The sequence below is a fragment of the Somniosus microcephalus genome, chromosome 22, assembly GCF_052327205.1.
Source record: "Somniosus microcephalus isolate GS21.2 chromosome 22, FLI_Smic_1.0, whole genome shotgun sequence".
Classification (NCBI taxonomy): domain Eukaryota; kingdom Metazoa; phylum Chordata; class Chondrichthyes; order Squaliformes; family Somniosidae; genus Somniosus; species Somniosus microcephalus.
In genome coordinates, this window is record NC_141008.1 from 49,770,983 (window position 1) to 49,791,577 (window position 20,595).

At 44.4% G+C, this 20,595-nt stretch overlaps 1 protein-coding gene across 3 annotated transcripts in view; it reads left to right on the forward strand.

The window, feature by feature from the left end:
- The window catches only part of bcas3 (BCAS3 microtubule associated cell migration factor), a 1,023,442-nt gene that overhangs the window by 478,838 nt on the left and 524,009 nt on the right, over positions 1-20,595 (forward strand). For 2 of the 3 annotated variants that reach the window (XM_085964691.1, XM_085964690.1), the window contains exon 16: positions 2,450-2,600. In XM_085964691.1, coding sequence (XP_085820817.1) covers positions 2,450-2,600 — 151 coding nt within the window. Of the gene's footprint in view, positions 1-2,449; positions 2,601-17,443; positions 17,489-20,595 lie in introns of all 3 variants that reach the window. The other variant, XM_085964689.1, reaches the window with a different exon arrangement.

Sequence of the window (20,595 nt, forward strand, 5' to 3'; positions counted from 1 at the left end):
AGTAGTTGACTCAGAAACTAGGGTCCTCATCAATTTAAATAAAGGAAACTACGATGGTCTGAGGAAGCGAGTTGGGTAGGATTGATTGGGGAATGGCACTCAAAGGGTTGACGGTGGATAGGCAATGGCAAACATTCAAAGACCGAATGGATGAACTACAGAATTTGTTCATCCCAGTTTGGCATAAAAATAAAACAAAAAAGGTGACTCAACCGTGGCTAACAAGGGAAATTAGGGATAGCATAAGATCCAAGGAGAGGACATACAAATTGGCCAGAAAAAGCAATATTCCTGAGGATTGGGAGCAGTTTAGGATTCAACAAAGGAGGACAAAGGGATTAATTAAGAAAGGGAAAATAGAATATGAGAGTAAGTTTGCAGGGAACATAAAAACTGACTGTAAAAGCTTTTATAGATATGTAAAGAGAAAAAGATTGGTGAAGTCAAGCGTAGGTCCCTTGCAGTCAGAATCAGGGGAATTTATAATGGGGAGCAAAGAAATGGCAGACCAACTAAATACATATTTTGGTTCTGTCTTCACAAAGGAGGACACAAATAACCTCCCAGAAATACCGCAGAACATAGGGTCTGATGAAAGGGTGGAACTGAAAGAAATCCGTATTTGTAGGGAAATGGTGTTAGGAAAATTGATGAGACTGAAGGCCGATAAATCCCCAGGGCCTGATAATCTACATCCCAGGGTACTTAAGGAAGTGGCCCTAGAAATAGTAGATGCATTGCTGGTCATCTTCCAGAACTCAATAGACTCTGGAACAGTACCCGTGGATTGGAGGGTAGCTAATGTTACCCCACTATTCAAAAAAGGTGGCAGAGAAAAAGCGGGGAATTATAGACCGGTAAGCCTGACATCGGTAGTGGGGAAAATGCTAGAGTTCCATTATAAAAGATGTAATAACATAGCACTTGGAAAGCAGTGACAGGATCGGACAAAGTCAACATGGATTTACAAAAGGTAAATCATGCTTGACTAATCTACTGGAATTTTTTGAGGATGTAACTGGTAAAATAGATAAGGGAGAACCAGTGGATGTGGTGTATTTGGACTTTCAGAAGGCTTTCGATAAGGTCCCGCATAAGAGGTTAGCGTGCAAAATTAAAGCACATGGGATTGGGGGCAAGGTATTGACTTGGATAGAGAACTGGTTGGCGGACAGAAAGCAAAGAGTTGGAATAAACGGGTCGTTTTCCGAGTGGCAGGCAGTGACTAGTGGGGTACCGCAAGGATCGGTCCTAGGACCCCAGCTGTTCACAATATATATTAATGATCTGGACGAGGGAATTGGATGTAATATCTCCAAATTTGCAGGCGACACAAAGCTGGGTGGGAGGGTATGCTGTGAGGAGGATGTCATGAAACTCCAGTACGATTTGGACAGGTTGGGTGATTGGGCAGAAACATGGCAAATGCACTATAATGTGGATAAATGTGAGGTTATCCACTTTGGTGGCAAAAACAGGAAGGCAGATTATTATTTGAATGGCAATAGATTGGGAGAAGGGGAAGTGCAAAGAGACCTGGGTGTTCTTGTGCACCAGTCGCTGAAGATAAGCATGCAGGTGCAGCAGGTGGTTAAGAAGGCAAATGGTATGTTGGCCTTCGTAGCAAGGGGGTTCGAGTACAAGAACAAGGATGTCTTGCTGCAGTTGTACAGGGCCTTGGTGAGACTGCACCTTGAGTATTGTGTGCAGTTTTGGTCACTTACCTGAGGAAGGACGTTCTTGCCATGGAGGGAGTGCAGCGAAGATTCACCAGGCTGATACCTGGGATGGCAGGAATGAAGCACGAGGAGAGATTGTGTCAATTGGGCTTATACTCACTGGAGTTTAGAAGATTGAAAGGGTATCTCATCGAAACCTATAAAATTCTGTCAGGTCTGGACAGACTAGATGCAGAAAGGATGTTTCTGATGGCCGGGGAGTCCAGAACCAGGGGCCATAGTCTAAGGATAAGGGGTAAGCCATTTAGGACTGAAATGAGGAGGAATTTCTTCACCCAGAGAGTGGTGAACCTGTGGAATTCTCTGCGACAGAGGGCGGTGGAGGCCAGTTCATTAAATATATTCAAGAAAGAGTTGGATATATTTCTTGAGGCTAAAGGGATCAAGGGATATGGGGAAAAGGCAGGGACAGGGTACTGAATTTGGATGATCAGCCATGATCTCATTGAATGGCAGAGCAGGCTCGAAGGGCCGAATGGCCTACTCCTGCTCCTATCTTCTATGTTTCTATGTTGACTGAACCACGCGGAGTGGCAGTTTATTCAGTGCTGTAGGGGTTAAGCACCTCGTTTGAAATAGATGTTAAGTTTAGTGTTAAAGGGAGGGCTATTTTGGTTGACCATTATTCAAGAAAATAGCTTAATTTCTTGGTCCCTTTGTAGTTCTTGAGCAATAATTCTTTCTTGATTTTTTCTCTCTCTATTTTGCAGGCAAACTGAGCAGCCAGGACAGTTACAACAGTTTCACAAACAACAATCTAGGAAACCCGCGGCTCTCACCCATCCCAACCCTGACGATTGTGCTGCCCCTGGCGCAGATCAAACAGCCCATGACACTGGGAACCATCACAAAGCGCACGGGGTAATGGATTTTGGCTTGAGTTTCCAGTATGATTTTAATAGCACAAGGAATCAAACAGATTAACATAAAACATATGTACAGACACCGCTCACACTTGCTCAGCATGTGCACATGCAAATTGAGTAAATGGCAAGGCCAACTTTAATGCATTTTCCACTACAATAAGCTCTACTAGACCTGACTACACACTGCACATGTTCCTGTGCTGTTACTGCCCTGATAACTTAAACAGGTGGAACAAGGGCAGGTGGCACCTTAAGGGAGGCCCTAAAATTAATGACAACAAAATTCAGACTAGATGACTTGCAGAGTATGCCAGTTACTTAAAAGTAATGGCAGGGTTCAATTAATTTTGGGACAGTGGTAAATGCATCAGCAGTGTAACATGTGGCAGTTTAAAAGAAACACGTTGGAATAAAATACAGTGTGTGGAACAGACTGCTGGGGATGCGGATGGTGTCAAAAGGCAGCTCAGTAGATTAGAGGGTTTAGAGGTTGAAAACTAATGTTCTGTTTTTGTTTTGAACTTTGGAAGCGCCCCCATTGACCGCAGTGGTCTTTTCCTGCCATGTACATCCCCATGTTTCCATTTGATTTTGATTTATTACTGCCATTGTAGGTTTGCAGGCTAATTAAAACAAAAAAGCAGAATTACACAGTAGGTTGGTCAGCACCTGATAAGAGGATGGGTTATCCTTTCAGGCAGAGACCCTTCATCCGAACTCGGTTCCGATAAAAGGTCGACAGCTGAACGTTAATCCATTTTCTTCTCTTTGCAACATGAATGTTAGTGACACGGTTCAGGGAGCTGGGGATGAATGTATTTTAGATTGTGGGCCGATAGGCTGCTGGGTGAAATTTGAACTCCTCATTTACATGGATTCCTACACACCTTGGTGGCACTGCTGCCACTTTTGCACTGGCTCTGCTGTGCATTTACAGGTATTTGTACACATGTGTCCAATCCACATGTAGAGGATGGGGAGGAGAGAGGAGAGGGTCGTCATACAAATCTCCAGCAGTTAACAGTTACTTCGTTAATTCGGCTCTGATGAAGGGTCTATGACCAAAGTGTTCAAAGTGTTAACCCACCTTTTGTCTGATGCTGTGCATTTTCAGATTTAAAAAAAAACTCTTTTTGTGTCGGATGTTGGGAGAAGGTGAGACAAAGGCATGAACGCTAACGCGGACTTTATTTGTTTCACTTGTCTAGCACCTTATCACGTCAGTGCATCTCAGGGCATTTCACAGTGAAGTGCAGCGATTGTTATGTCGTTTAAGATGCTTTTACCGAGTGGCAGAGGAAAATAGTCTTGTCACCTGCTGGCAAGTTGTGTGATCATTTCCCATTTCACAGGTACAAACACACACAAACACACGTATGCAGACATAGTGCCTGGTTTGGTACGGTGAGACCAGAGTACGCGGAAGCCTGTGTAAATATTCAGTTTTCGTCCTGCAGCGCTGGGCAACCCATCATGCAATAATCCAAAGTACAACTATTTTCCTGCCTCATTACACAACCGGTATCACTGACACAACAACAGACACAGAGTTGGACTCTGTTTTGAGCCCCCACCCCATAGCTACCCACAGGTTCTTAAATGCAGCAGTTTTACTTTGCCATATTAAACATACCTACGTGAATATGCAGTTTTTTGTATTTCAAACATCTTTGTGCATACCCATAATTTCACAAAGGATGAGGATTTGAGTGAGTTCAATATTACTGCACAGTCTGGGTCTGAGAAATATTATGATGTATCCCATGCATAAACTACAAAAAACTTTGTGGTTGATTAAATGTGCGAGAGTGTAGTGTAATGTTGGTTTTTGTCATGGGAGTTAATGTGCCTGAGATTGCAATCGCCAAATGAGGTATATTTTCCTCTGTTCACTAATGGTAGTCTAGGTCAGTGTGTGGAAAGTGGTCTCCTCAATTATGCCCTGATTACATTTTCTGACTTCAGAGCTGACTTTTTAAGCCACGTTTGCGTTCATTAAATAGCTTCCCCTACACAGCATTAGCAACAGAAGTCTTTTGAACAATAGCTGTCATTACCAGCTCAGCACAGGTGGCGCATGCAACTGCAGCTAATTCCTGACTGCACTGAACACGACTCCTGGCTCCCATCAATCCCGCCATTTCCTTTCACCCAGACAAGCCCCTTCCTGGGATCAGCTCACCCGAAAATTCCAACCAAATCCCCACCTCCCAAACAGCAGCTTTTAGTCTTCAACCTTCATCGACGTGGAACTTCCTGGAACCACCCCAGATACTGACTGTGCAGCTGGTCCTTACCTCATGGTGTCCAATGCAACATTGCGAGAGCTTTCTTTTCAGCAGCACAACTGAGATGACATCACACAACAGCTCAGGGCAGATAGTCTCCTTGTGTAATGATAAACTGTCCCTCACAAAGCACAGAGAAACTATAGCCTGGAAATTACAAGATAGATAGAAAGACTTGCATTCATACAGCGCCTTTCACGACCTCAAGACGTCCCAAAGCATTTTACAGCCACTGAAGTGCTTTTGTAATGTAGGGAACACGGCAGCCAATTTGTCGGTGTAGTGTTAGCATTCCAGTGCTTAATGCATTTGCATGATAGTATCAGCTTGACTCAGTTGGTAGTCACTCTTGCTCTGAGTCAGGTGGTTGTGGCTTCAAATCCCACTCCAGGATTTAAGCACCTAATCTAAGGTGCAACACCAGTGCAATACTGAGGGAGTGCTGCATTGTTGGAGCCGTTATCCTTTGGATGAAACTTTAAACCAAGGCTCTGTCGAGCTGTTCAGGTGGATGTTGGAGATCTCACAGCACTACTGAAAGTAGGGGAGCATTCCAAGTGGCCTGGTCAACATTCCTTTCTCAACCAGCACCAACAAAAACGTATTAACTGATTATTTATCTCACTGCTGTTTTGAGGAATGTCTTAAGGGAGAAAAGGGATGTGGAGAGGTAGAGGGGTTTAGAAAGGGAGTTCCAGAGTATAGCGCCTAGATGGCTGAAGGCACAGCCGCCAATGGTGGGGCAGAGGGAGGGGGGTTGCACAAGAGGCCAGAGTTGGAGGTACACAGAGGTCTAGGGGAGGAGTAGGGCTGAGGGAGTTTACAGAGGTAGGGAGGGATGAGGACATGAAGGGATTTAAAAACAAAGGTGAGAATTTTAAATTGGAGGCATTGAGGAACCAGGAACCAATATAGGTCAGCAAGGACAGGAGTGAGCGGAACTTGGTGCGAGTTAGGATACAGGCAGCAGAATTTTGAAAGAGCTGAAGTTTATGGAACGTGGAGGATGGGAGGCCGTCCAGGAGAGCCTGGATTAGTTGAGTCTGGAGGTGAAAAAGACATGGATGAGAGTTTGAGCAGCAGTTGGGCTGAGGCAGGGAAGCAGACAGGCAATGTTACAGAGGTGGAAGTTGGCGATCTTTGTAATGGAGATAATATGGGGGTAGAAGCTCAGCTTAAGCTTGAATAGGACATAGAGGTTGTGGACAGTCTGGTTCAACCTGAGACACAGGCCGGGAGGGGAATGATATGGCAAGAGTACGGAGTTTGTGGCAGGGGCCGAAGAAAATGGCTTCAGTCTTCACAATGTTTAGCCGGAAGAGATTTCTGGAGGCAGTGGAGGGGTTGAGAAGTGCTGGAGAGGCAGAGCTGGGTTTCATCAGCATATATATGGAAATTGATCCCATGTCTTCAAATGATGTTGCCGACTCAACATGTAGAGGAGGAGCCAAAGGATAGATCCTTGGGGGATTCCAGAAGTAACAGTGATAGGACAGGAAGAGAAGCCATTGCTGGTGATGCTATGGCTATGATTGGATTGATAAGAGTGGAACCAACCAGAATGGAAAGAGTAAAGAGTTTACTGGGGACAAGGACATGGAAGGTAGTTGTGAAATCGACAGCTGCAGAAGTATCATGGCAAATGGAATGCCAAGTACTAGGCAGTAGAGAGTTTGAAAGTGCAGTTGTAAGAGACATGTGGGAGAGTTTTATTCAGTGGTTGAACGCAGAAGGATTGGGGTTGGAAGAAGGTAGGTGATGTAGGTGGTCAGAGATGGGCTTGTCTGTGATGAAGACCATGGGAGTAGGGGAGTTATGTGAGATAGCACGGTCGAAAATCTACAGAATATATTGAGCTGTTCAGAGAGTTCATTTACAGCAATATTTCTTTTTTTTTAAACATAGTAATGAAACAGTTTTGGTCTCCTTATCTAAGGAAGGATATACTTGCCTTGGAGGCAGTGCAACAAAGGTTCACTAGATTGATTCCTGGGATGAGAGGGCTGTCCTATGATGAGAGATTGTGTAGAATGGGCCTATACTCTCTGGAGTTTAAAAGAATGAGAGGTGATCTCATTGAAACATACAAGATTCTGAAGGGTATTGACATGGTAGATGCTGAGAGGTTGCTTTCCCTGGCTGGAGTGTCCAGAACTAGGGGGCATAGTCTCAGGATAAGGACTAGGCCATTTAAGACTGAGATGAGGAATTTCTTCACTCAGAGGGTTGTGAATCTTTGGAATTCTCTGCCCCAGAGGGCTGTGGATGCTGAGTCTTTGAGTACATTCAAGGCTGAGATCGATAGATTTTTGGACTCTAGGGGAATCAAGGAATATAGAGATCGGGTGGGAAAGCGGAGTTGAGGTCGATGATCAGCCATGATCTTATTGAATGGTGGAGCAGGCTCGAGGGGCCGTATGGCCTACTCCTGCTCCTATTTCTTATGTTCTTATGAAATTGTTTCAAAGAATGTAAGTTTTTCATTAAACAATTTGAACATTTTCCTTATGGTAGAGAGATATCTGTTTCGCAGTTGGCAGAATCTCAGCTCGTAACTTTTCTGGCAACTTGGCCTGAAAAAGAACAGAAGTATTAAAGCATTGAAAGAAATCAATCAATGTTTCTGATCTCTAATTTAATGTAATTCTGCAGATGAAATTTCTAAAAGTTGTTGGTGTTTATAGTGTGTGATACGTTCTATCAGTAACAGCTGGGCCGTCTAGGTTTGCTGGAAAGCAAGAGCTCTTGTAATGGCATCAATAAACTTTGATAACGGTGCTCGTTGGACAGAAGAAGCATTTCTCACCATGTCTCAGGGCGCCTCATTCACTACTGACTGCTACTTTGCATCCAGAGCCACTCTGATATCATCACACGGGGAGGAGACTGTATTAGAACAGGCAGGTGGAAACAATGCACTGGAGGCGTGCCAGGTATAGCAACAATCTGCATCACAAAGTACGCGACTTGCTAAAGTGGCAACGATCGGGATAAAAAGGAAAAAAGCTGGAAATCTGAAATAACAACAGGAAATGTAACACAAGTCCATCAGCACCTGAAAAGAGGTCACCATTTCCGGTAGAATGCCTTTGCCAGAGCTGAGTTCTATTGAAGGATCTCTCCCTGAAATATTAACCAACCTTTACATTTATTTTGGCACTATTACCACCCATGCCAGTTGGCATTAAAAGAGCTGGTAAATCAGGAAAGCAATGATTGCAGCATCAACACTATTTTGTGTTGTGTGCCATATGAAAAAAGAGCTTATTAATGCTGACATATTAAGGGCTCATTAATGCATCTTAACACTGATGAGTGCTGTTTTCCATTTGTTGCAGTAAATCCTTCACTGTTGCCAATTGATCTGAGGCTCAGTAGCTGGAGCGCAGCAAGGGAGATAGGATCTAAAACTTGTAACCCCTTTTTCCGACCAGCGCTCAATGCTAGCGAGGTTCTGCACAGGAATGGAACGTCACTAAATGAGCCCCATTGTGTCTGATAAGCATTACAGCTGCAATAAGTGCTGTGCTGCATCACTGCAACAATACTTGCATTTATATAGCGCTTTTAAAGTAGTAAAATGTCCCAAGGCGCATCACAGGAGAGTTATCACAAAATTTGACACCAAGCCACATAAAGAGTTATTAGGACAGGTGACCGAAAGCTTGGTCAAAGAGGTCGGTTTTAAGGAGCGTCCTAAAGGAGGAGAGAGAGGCGGAGAGGTTTAGGGAGGGAATTCCAGAGCTCGGGGCCCAGGCAGCTGAAGGCACGGCCGCCAATGGTGGAACAATGAAAATCAGGAATGCGCGAGAGGCCAGAATTGGAGGAGCGCAGATATCTCGGAGGGTTGTAGGGCTGGAGGAGGTTAGGCTGTGCCCATGGATGTCATTACTGATCTTTGCCAGCTCTTGAGCAAAGAGTTCTAGAGACTGCACTTTGTGGCAGCCAAGGTAGCAGCAGATGTCAATCTTTATGGCATTGGTATCTTGCAGGCTGAAACAGGGGATATCACAGCATTAATTCAGTCCGAAATATCAGACAGCTGATTGACGCAATCTTTGGCCGTGCCCACCAGTTTATCAACTGTGGCATGGAATGGTGCCTGCAGTCTTAAAGTCCACAGAGTCTCTACCAACTTACACGATTCCCTATGATTCAGGGGGTGTAACTGATTGTACCCACACTGCAATTTGTGTAGTATCCAGCAAGACTATGATATACAACTTTGTTGCCCTACCTCCAGTTCACGCACCCTGTGATCATGGTTCCCCACTGGGTGCTCAACTTCATGGGCTTATTCCCGTTGTATTGCAAGTCCAGTGAGCACTCTTTAATGCAACAAGAAAGGATGGTGCAAGGGTCACGATGTGGGAAGGAGAATTTTTTGTGGGATTTCTGATACTCAGAACAGGAGACTAATTGGGAAATTGACCCCTCTGATGGGATAGTGATCTCCTCTCTGCCAGTGAAAAGTGAGCCAAATGGAATTAATTTGGGCAGCCTTAAGGTGAGTCTCTCAACTAGAAATATAAGCTGTCTGACTTGACTTGTTCCACCTTTAAAGGGGTCATAGGAGCTGCTGTGAAATTTGCCATCACCTCTTATATCTGCAACGAATGGAAACCGACACCAGGTATAAGTGTCAATAGGATAGAGCAACTCGTGGAATAATAGAATCATAGAATGGTTACAGCACAGAAGGGGGCCATTCGGCCCGTCGAGCCCGTGCCGGCTCTCTGTAAGAGCACTTCAGCTAGTCTCACTCCCCCGACCTTTCCCCGTAGCCCTGCAAACATTTTTCCTTCAGGTACTTATCCAACTCCCTTTTGAAAGCCACGATTGAGTCTGCCTCCACCAGCCTTTCAGGCAGTGCATTCCAGATCATAACCACTCGTTGCGTAAAAAGGTTTCTCTCATGTCGCCTTTGGTTCTTTTGCCAATCACCTTAAATGTGTGTCCTCTGGTTCTCAACCCTTCCGCCAATGGGAACAGTTTCCCTCTATCTACTCTGTCTAGACCCATCATGATTTTGAACACCTCTATCAAATCTCCTCTCAACCTTCTCTGCTCCAAGGAGAACAACCCCAGCTTCTCCAGTCTATCCACATAACTAAAGTCCCTCATCCCTGGAATCATTCTCGTAAATCTTTTCTCTAAGGCCTTCACATCCTTCCTAAAGTGCGGTGCCCTGAATTGGACACAATACTTCAGTTGGGGCTGAACCAGTGTTTTATACAGGTTCATCATAACTTCCTTGCTTTTGTACTCTATGGGGCGCTAACATCGCCTGGTCTCTAACCTTGGCGCCCGGTGCTAATTAGTGACAGCGACCGCAAAATTCAGTTTGAGCTCAGTCAGTGGCAGAGAAATGGCAGAAGCAATTTAATACAGGGAAATGTATGGTTATGAGATTTGACAGAAGGAAGGTTGATGTGGATTATGTGCTAAGTGGGAAAGTGGTTGCGGTGTCAGAGCAGGAGAGAGATCTTGGGGTTTTAGTAGACAGGTCACTGATACCATCAGCACAATGTTCCAGGCTGTTAAAAAAGCAAACAGAATGTTGGGATGCATAGCAAGTGATATATAACATATAAATCCAGAGAGGTCATTTTAAAACTGTAAATCCAGAGAGGTCATTTTAAAACTGTATCTGGCCCTGGTGAGATCACATCTGGAGTACTGTGTGCTGTTGTGGTCTCCCTATTTCAAAAAGGACATTCAGCTATTCGAGAGCGTACAGAGAAGGGCTACATGGATGATCCCATTCACCCTCCCAGTGCTATTTTGCTTCCATCAGCCCTGAATTGTGATAGCGAAACCACAACTCATACCTTAGTCAATGTGTGTGGTATGAACCATTTACAGAAAAACTGACAATAACATAGAAATTAAATCTATTCTATATCCTTCATCTATTTAATCATATTTCATGTAAGAATCTCAGTCTCATCACTTGAACATTAATGAGAGCTTTTACAGTTCTGCCTGTCTCTCCCCACCGCCAGTACATCACAGCACGATATAATTGCTATAGTGGACAATGACCATCTGGCTAGCTGTTGTGTGCGATGCACTGGGTATAGAACAAATGCTTTGGTGCTAATGACTGGGAGGCCTGGAGGCAAAGAATATGGAGTGTGTCCTCAGCAGATGCACAAACACTTGGTCCCAGGTGTATAAAACAGATGTAATTACACCTGCGTGGTCAGTAGCTTTAAGGCAGTGCTCTGGGGGATCAAGACACTTCATGGGTCCAGCTGCTTAACCCACTAATCACAGATTAGTCAGACTGATAGGGGGTGCTGTACAGCCTGGTATCTCAATCACTGAAATGACTGCAGTTATTTATAAAAATATATATTTTAGATTATTCCTACTCCTTGTATTAATTTAAATTTTCACTTGTCAAGTTTACTCACTGCCATGGATAATCCTTCAACCTGGATGGATGGTGATCAGACGTCAGACATTGGTGATATATTACAGTACCTTCCTCTGCCAGAAAAGCTGCGTTAATACTTGCGTTTGTTTAGGTTGGATTCTGGGAAGCCAGTGTCCGTGAGCTGCCTCCCAGTGTATCCATAATTATAGTTAGTCTGGTTGCTTTATCTCACTGGCAGAATCCTATACCCATAGAACATTTTGGTATTTTGTTCAAGAGACATTTTATCACGGTGTCAGCCATGGCTTAGTGGTAGCACTCTCCCCTCTGAGTCAAAAGGTTGTTGGTTCCACTCGAGACTTGAGCACTAAATCTAGGCTAACACTTCAGCGCAGTAGTGAAGGAGCACTGCACTATCAGAGCTGCTGTCTTTCGGATGAGATGTTAAACGGAGGCCCTGTCTGCCCCCTCAGGTAGACGTAAAAAATTCCATGTCACTCTTTTGAAGAAGAGCAGGGCAGTTCTCCCCGGTGACCTGGCCAATATTTATCCCTCAATCAACATCACGAAAACAGATTATCCGCTCATTATCTCATTGCTGTTTGTGGGAGCTTGCTGTGTGCAAATTGGCTGCCGCGTTTCCTACATTACAACAGCGACTACATTTCAAAAAATACTTCATTGACTGTAACGCGTTTTGGGACGTCCTGTGGTCATATAAGGTGCTATATAAATACAAATCTTTCTATTATATGTGAGCCTTAATAGTGAGGACATCACAGACAAGACTGATTCTGCGCTCACCCGCCATCTACCTATATGCACTTCCAGCAAGGATTGCTGGATACCGCTCAAGAATGGGAACCTCAGCTCATTTTTTCTGGTGCTGTATCCAATTGTAATGCTCCAACTACTGACTCAGCTGAGGTCAGCTAACTCACCATACACTGGGGATTGTACCTGGAATAGCTGTATGACTTAGCTACTCATTTCCGTAAACAATGGAGCCAAAGGGGGAGGCAAAAAGAGTGTGTTTTTTAATATAGTTGCAATGTGTTGACGAGCAGTGAGCCCCTGTTCTCAGAGATTAGTTCCTGTGTAATTACATCTTCTCGCTCCATAACTAATGTCCAGTTTAAAGTTAAATCGCAAAGGCTTGGACACATTTTCTTTGAATTTTTTTATACTGTTTCTACCATCTTACTTTCTTTTACTTGGTAGAGTAGGTGAGAGGGCATAGTGCTGGGAGACTGGACAAGAACATACACAGCCTCCTTTAGCTGAGGAGGCATGGAAGGTGAGGTGGGTGAGAAGTGGTAGATGTCTTAAGACATCTTTTTTTTTATTCGTTCACGGGATGTGGACGTCGCTGGCAAGGCCAGCATTTATTGCCCATCCCTAATTGCCCTCGAGAAGGTGGTGGTGAACCGCCTTCTTGAACTGCTGCAGTCCATGTCAGGAAGGTGCTCCCACAGTGTTGTTAGGGAGGGAGCTCTAGCATTTTGATGTATGTAGGCATGGACTACTTCATTATCTGAGGAGTTGTGAATGGAACTGAACACTGTGCAATCATCAGCGAACATCCCCATTTCAGACCTTATGATGGAGGGAAGGTGATTGATGAAGCAGCTGAAGATGGCTGGGCTGATCAATGGCTTAGGAGCATTGCACACGACTGGAGTGTTCTATCATATAATGCCCAAAGCACTATTCTGCTAAAGTGAAACTGTCCTTTAAGGCCACAAATTCTAAATCTTGCTAAGTAAACAGAGGCTCAGGTCGTTCAGACTTAAATTGCTGTTTTTTCAGGGAACTTTGTGGATTAGAATGTGCTTGTCCGTTTCAGGCTTTAGATTAGAAACACAGAACATTTTAGCTTGTTGTGCATCCGTCACAATGTGTGGAGTGTCACATCTGAGCAAGCTAGATGTACTGGTTTTACTATATTACCAGTGAATCCCACAGCATTGCTCATTTTAAGTTGAATGATAATGTTTTATGAGGACAGAGGTGCTGTACCGTGTAATGCACAATATATTCTGCTAAATTGGAATCAGTCCCTTTGAGGTCACACAATCTAATTGTTGTTAAGTAAACACAGGCTGAGGTCAATCCAGAGTTTATTGTTTGCTCAGAGAACTTTGTAGATTGGAATATCTTCGGCAGTTTCAGGTGGATTGTTCTGCACTTGTAGCAACGTTTGGAATGTAATGTTCTTCATACGCCATTTTTAATATCCAGATCTTCAGTGGCGTTGCTTTCGATGAGATGGATGCTAAGCTGGTTCAGAGGAAAGGGGGAAGATTTTGTGTCAGCAGCAGTGTGGAGGGGATAGAATCATAGAAACTTACGGCACAGAAGAAGGCCATTCGGCCCATTGTGTCTGTGCCGGCTGAAAAAAAGAGCTATCCAACCTAATCCCACTTTCCAGCTCTTGGTCCATAGCCTTGTAGGTTATGGCACATCAAGTGCTTATCCAAGTACTTTTAAAATGCGGTGAGGGTTTCTGCCTCTACCACCCTTTCAAGCAGTGAATTCCAGACCCCCGCCACCCTCTGGGTGAAAGAAATTCTCCTCAATTCCCCTCTTCCTTCTACCAATTACTTTAAATCTATACCCCCCTGGTTATTGACCTCTTTGCTACTCTATCTAGGCCCCGCATAATTTTAAACACCTATTTTGTTGGAATTTTGGAGCATTGGGAAAGAAAAGATCCTGATGTTTGGCAACACTGGAGGTAAATCATGGAGTTTGGCAGCACGGAGGAAGGATGAGAGCTTTAGGGTTGGCAGCAGTGGGGAAGGGAGTTTTGGGGGTTTTGTAGCACTGTAGGGGAGATCTTGGGGTTTGATATTGTGAAATAGCTAGCACAGCAACACAATTCAATCAGTGATCACAATTCAACAAATAAGAAATAATTTTTTTGGCATTCTAACTATAAACAAAAGAAAGCCCCCAAAAATGGGAGTTATCTGCTTTTGTCTCTCTCTGAGCTAGACTCTCTAAAGTTAAAAAAAAATAGATTAAATGAAAAAAAGTAAGCATTTGTAAGCAATGTGAAACTTTACCTGAAAAAGCTTTTAAAACTCACTTGCCAGCTCGTTTTCAAATCATTTGGAAAAATAAGGACTCATGGATTCTGTTACATGAGAAAAGGAATGCTTCAAACTGAAAAGAATATTCTGATGCATGTTAAGAAATTTGCCTATGAACAAATCAATAATCAAGTGGAAGAAATTTAAATTGAGGTAGGAAACATTTAAATGTAAGCCAATCAGCTGTAAGTGTGACACACAAATTTGCACATTACAGCCATGATACCAAAGCATGCCCCAAAAGTGTGATGCCTGTCTTGGGCAGATGCAATCTAGGGCTGGCTGTAGTATTTGCTGCTAATGGTTAATTATTTGTCAGCAATGGCAATGCCATTGTTACTACCTCAGTGGGAATATCATCAGCCTTGGCTTAATTATTAATTCAGGGCACCATGCAGGGGCACAAAATGAAACGACTCATATTTCAGAAAGTAAGGAATGCATCCCACTTATGGAAGTTGTCGTCAGGCTGTCGAAGGAGAAAACAATGCAAATTAACCTAAAACGGTAACACTTTACTAATGCCATGTATCTGAGTCTGACCGCGCGCTTTGCCTAATCACTAATAAAATCCGTGACAAGTGTGCCAAGCAGATGGTTCAAGGGTTCAACCTCCTCACTACCAGGTTTGAAAGTTAATTGTTAGCTTTTAATTAAATAGAAAATAATGGATACCCCGGGGTTATTACAAGGTAGTAATTGAATTGAGGGTTTTTGCTAACGTCATAAGCTACAATAGTGAAGCTTGAACAGTTTATAATTGTCAAGTGAACCCAAGATTAGAGTCCAGCATAGGAATCACTCGAAGGTGATTTCTAGGCTATGATGCACACTGTTCATTTTAAGGGGTGACTTTATTTGATTATGCATCTTGTTTTTGAGCCAACAGGCATTGTCTATTCTCATTGCAGTACTGCTGCTGGGTTAAGTGTAGCTTTGTGCAATGCTCCCACATTCACTTCAGATGGTTGGAGATGTTTGCACACAGACCAGCAGTTAGACAGGCTAAGTTCACAAATCAAGTTTATTTATAAAGTCAGGTGGAGTTACAACCTGGGATTCACAATGTACAATGCATCAGTGCAATCACCAACCATTCTCCAGCAGTTAGAATGGTCTCTTGGAATTGAAATAGAGAAGGTCCTCAGAACTGGCACAGTGAATTCTAGCAACTTATTCTTATCCTGCCCCATGGTCACAGGATGTAGCCTCGCGCCCCATCTGTGCTTTCGTTAGCGAGACTCGCAAAATTCACCATGATATATAATGGCTCGCCAAGATGATATTTTTTCGGCAGTTATTCATTGCCTCCAGGACTCTGTGTAAAACTGCAGTACTCAGTAGAAAATCATGCTTTCCACAGATAAATGTATAAATTCGCAAGATGTTATTCTGAACCAACTCAATTGCTGTAACCCTGATAGCTGATATAACGCTTTTTGGTTTTGATTTCACAGTGAATTAGGAAATGCTCTATCTAGAAAACACTTTAGACATCTCTTAAAAGGACCAGCATTTTTATAGCAATTTTGTGGAGAAGCCAAACTCAAGCAGAACAAACTAACGGGCAGCCTATAAAAAAAATATGGTTAGGCTTAATCTTCTGAGCCTGCGGCTTAGATAAAACACTTCAGAGAGACTCTTTAGTAGCCAGGATAAGAAGTTCTTCACTGTTGTCTTCAGTGATAACACGCTAGAGATTCCAGCTCTGCAATAGTTGCAGAATCCAGCAATATCACAGGGATCAGCAGATGCCCTCCAACATACCTTGATGTGGACCTTTTTAAAACTAGGCTACAGCGATGAGTCATTCTCTTTATAAGGATCCAATAAAATTGCAAAGCAGCAATTTCAATGTAAAAATGCCTCGGGGTTTACTTGACCTGCCGGTGTCGCCCTTAAAATTCTGCCATTAGAAATCTGTTCGTACCAGTTTGACCTCCTTTCCCCTCCCCTCAGTAAACAGTAGGTGGATTATTTCGGCGGCTGTTTTCGGTTAGGGTGGAAATGTGGGCAGCGAAATGACAGTCCTCTTGTTTATTGAACAAAGATCACTGGTGCCAGTCAGAGAAATGACCCGACGCCTTGCCCTCCTTGGGAATGAGGATGTGGCAAAATAACTAAACTTAGAAGACGAGAGTGGTAGGGCAACAAAATGTCAAACGGAACAAATCTTCTAGGTTTTAAAGTGCACGCAACATAAAAATGTGGTCCTATATATATATATCGCATTTGTATACAGGAGACCAACTCCATTTATACAGTTGCTGCACTCATCTGAGACACAAGACAAACAAACACCGGCTTCTCCATCGTCGAAACAGCCTGCTTCACTCTCCAAACACTAACTCCTCTATCAGCAACACAGCTTGTACCGCTCTCAGATACTAGCTCTCCTGTGAAAGGCTTACAACTTTACCTAGTTTACAGCGCATATGGGAACATGCATACAGCACCACATGTCCAAGGATGAATCGCTAGCTTTTACCCAGTTTGTACTGTTCATTTTTTTAAATTGTAAACCAATACTTAAAGGTGAAGAAATCAGGTTTTAATGAAATAAAAACAGAAAATGCTGGAAATACACAGCAAATCTGTCAGCGTCTGAAAACTGAAAAGACCGGTCAGCGTTTCTGGTGGGATCTGTCGTCCGCTCTGACGAAGGGTCCTACACAAAATGTCAACCACTTCAAGCTGAATGGACTTGCGCAAGTATGGCCTGTCTCTACGGGGGTGGGGTGGGTAGAGAGTGATCACTGCACATCGAATGAACAGAAACTGTACCTGTGCGGATTTCTCAGTCGCTTGGCCTGGAGACTGTTAAACATGGTGACGGGCTTCCATGCATGTCAGTCACCCACTGGCCAAAGGAAAGGTGCATTTCCGGCATTTCCCTGTTTTATTTCCAGTGTTTCAGCACTTGCACTTTTGTCCTATTCATTGCTACTCAATGAAGTGAGAGTGTGTTAACAACATTTTACTTCGAATTGGTCCTTTTCTGAGGTACGTTTTCTTTTTATTGATGGACTAATTCTATTTTTGTATCTTTCTTCCCCCCCCCCTCTCACGGAAGACCTTACCTATTTGGGGCAGGATGTTTTTCCCTAAAAGCTCCGTGGTGAGTTCCCAGAAACAATCCCAGCATGCCTCCACTGCATCCTCTGTACAGCATTGCTTAAGTTAATGAAGTCAACATTTTTTCCCCCCAATTTTATTTCCCCTTGTATGAAGTATTTGCATGGGCTACTCTGTAGATACAGGCACCAAGCAACCAGAAACAGCTGCAGCCTTGATTGAAAAGTAATGCAAAATTGGAACAGAATGTGCAAATTACAAGAGGACACACATGAAAATACAACAAAAGTTTCAAGCAGTCTCTTTTCATTTGCTTATTCTGGAAGTGGCTATTTTGTGGTGTTTTTGATGTTACCATTGATTCATTAATGCGCGCTTAATCCCGTGTTATGTAGCCATGTAGACTAACAATCTAGTTATTGTCTTCCTTAGAACATACTTTCAGCACCTAATATAAAGTTGTTTGGATCCTAATCCCAATATTTAACTCTTAATTTTTCTCAAGTTCTTCCATTCCCTCCCCCACCTACTTTCAGAAGTCCAAGTCATTCTCTCCAAGACCTTGGAGGCTCAGGATATTGGCTCCAGACTCCCTCTGAGAGTTAATCCATTCACCACATACTGCCATTGATTCTATTTCTACACAGTCATTAATGTGAATTTCTTAGTTACCCAGGTACAGCACAGGTTAGATACAGAGTAAAGCTCCCTCTACACTGTCCCCATCAAACACTCCCAGGGCAGGTACAGCACAGGTTAGATACAGAGTAAAGCTCCCTCTGCCCTGTCCCATCAAACACTCCCAGGGCAAGTACGGCACAGGTTAGATACAGAGTAAAGCTCCCTCTACACTGTCCCATCAAACACTCCTCTCCTGAAGGTAGTGACTCTTCTTGCCGTACAGTTCCACAGATGTCACCCGCCTTCTGGTATGTCATTTCATGTGCGAGCATAGACAATGAATGCCAGCAGGTTATATGACCTTAGATGGCATCACAGACAAGCCTGAGCCAGTCTTCACATGATATAATGTTGTCCTTGTCACAAAGCTGTTCAATCTGTACCGCTGTAGTAACAACACTGCCATCCCAGGACCAGGTACTGAATAGGGACAACATGTATTACTTCCCCCCCTTTTTTCAAATTGATGCTTGCTTCCCCTCAGCACCGCATAACATTCTAAGTGTGAGGGAAGACAGCCTACTTATTCTGATCCCCTTCACAATGCCACTGTAACATTATTCTCTGAGGGTGTGAAGGTGACCCAAAGGATTCATAGCCCTCCATCCCAGGGAAGACCCTGGCTTTTGTTCCATTGCTTCCTCTTCCCGAAGTCCTGAAGACAATATTGTCTGATGGGAACTTGCTGCGTGGAGCACACTACACGATCGCCAAATGACATCTTGTGTAGAAATGATAAATCTAATTGCAGATTAGATGGGCAGATAACAGTATAAACTCATCAATCCTGCACTCCCACTGGGGAGCTGTGTTCAAAGGGTGTGCAGGTTGGAGAATCAGTGCTACACTTTTGAATCCCTATCTCCGAACCACAGCCCCTCTGAATATAGGATCAGTGAATTTATACTCGCAGATACAGTGGTCCCAGAGCTGCTAATTTGACTCACAAAGGAGGTCAGATATTCTCTCGTCAGGGTGGGTGGGAGAGGCTGTGACGTTTCTTGAGCTTGCATCATACTGAAGAGGAGTTTGAGTGCAGCCCTCAGGCATTGCATTTTACCGTCTTGGGACCAAGTCAGCAATTGTTTGTTTCATCTGGACCCAATGGCCTAGAAATTCAGTTGCGTTTGCGCCCACTTATTGGCTATAAAGTGGTTTGCGCCTAAAGTTTTTTACCGCCCGAAATTCAGATGGACCCTAACATCGGCGTTAGCCGGTAGCGCTGCGCCGGCACCGATGACGTCATCGGTGTGCACAGCGCCCCGGTTGCAATGCTATTCCGGCCCGATGGCCAAATTCAGTTGCGGCCGCCTCGCCCGTGGCAGTCGCAAACAGCGTTTGTGAAACGGGGTCTTGCAGCTCCGAAAGGCCGGCGCATAAAGGTGGAGCGGCGGCCGGCCGCTTTCCCGGCGGCCGCCTGCCCGCACCTCCCTCCCCGGACTCCTGCACCACCCCCCCGCGGCACTGATGTCTGTGTCCCGCGAGCCCGGCACTTCTCCGTGGTGCCGGGCTCATTTGCCGGGGGAATCCACCGGTGACCTGACGGCTGCAGGCAGCTCCTCCTTAAGAGAAGGAGGAGGCCTGCAGTACCCCAGCCTGCCGCACCGCATCGGGTGCCGCAGCGGGAGCTGAACGCCTGAAAGTGACATTTAACACCCCTAGTGAGGCGGCCAAACCCTGCAATAGCGCCCGCCGCCGTCTTGGCCCGTCGCAACTGAATTTTAGGCAGGCGCTACAGGAATCCTGGCGAGCGCTAAATTTCAGGCGCAAAAGACCTGGCAGGGCCATACCGAATTTCTAGGCCAATAGATTTTTGTTTTTGCTTGAATTAGAACTAGCTCTTTTGACTCCAAATTGCTCACCTCAGCTGTCAAAAGAGAATGATCTTCACTGGTCCTATCAACTCTGCTGCTTTGTAGGCACAGGAGTAGAAGGTGATCGATATCAGTGGGAGCTGGACAAGATTGCTTGATAGTGAAGGACGCTTTACCTACTAGGTGAAGAGGCTCTTGATTGTACCTATCTGGTGAGGGACCCCGAGCCTGTAATTACATGCTAATGTGATAAAATAACATTTTGAATTAGAATTAGCTGGCCATATTTTACTCCCACACGCTTTGGCTAACGTGCCCCAGAGAATAGTAACTTCACTGACAACCAGGGAAACGCCTCTTATTTAGCACTCAGCAGGTTGGGGTGTAGGCCTATAATCCCATGACCACAGTGGGGTGTCACTGGTGGTCACGAGCAAGGACACTGAGCTACTGTCAGGACAGAAGCTTCAGTATAGATCAGAAATCAGAGCAAGCCCCAATAGGAGATAGAAGAGAAAATTGTGAGAAGTCGCTTGCACCATTCCATTTTTGTACACCCTACAGGAGCCTACAAGGAACCAGGTGGCTGTCCTATTGGGGGAGCAGTGTGTGACACAGTCAGAAACAGAAATGGTGGGGGGGGGGGGGGCGGGGG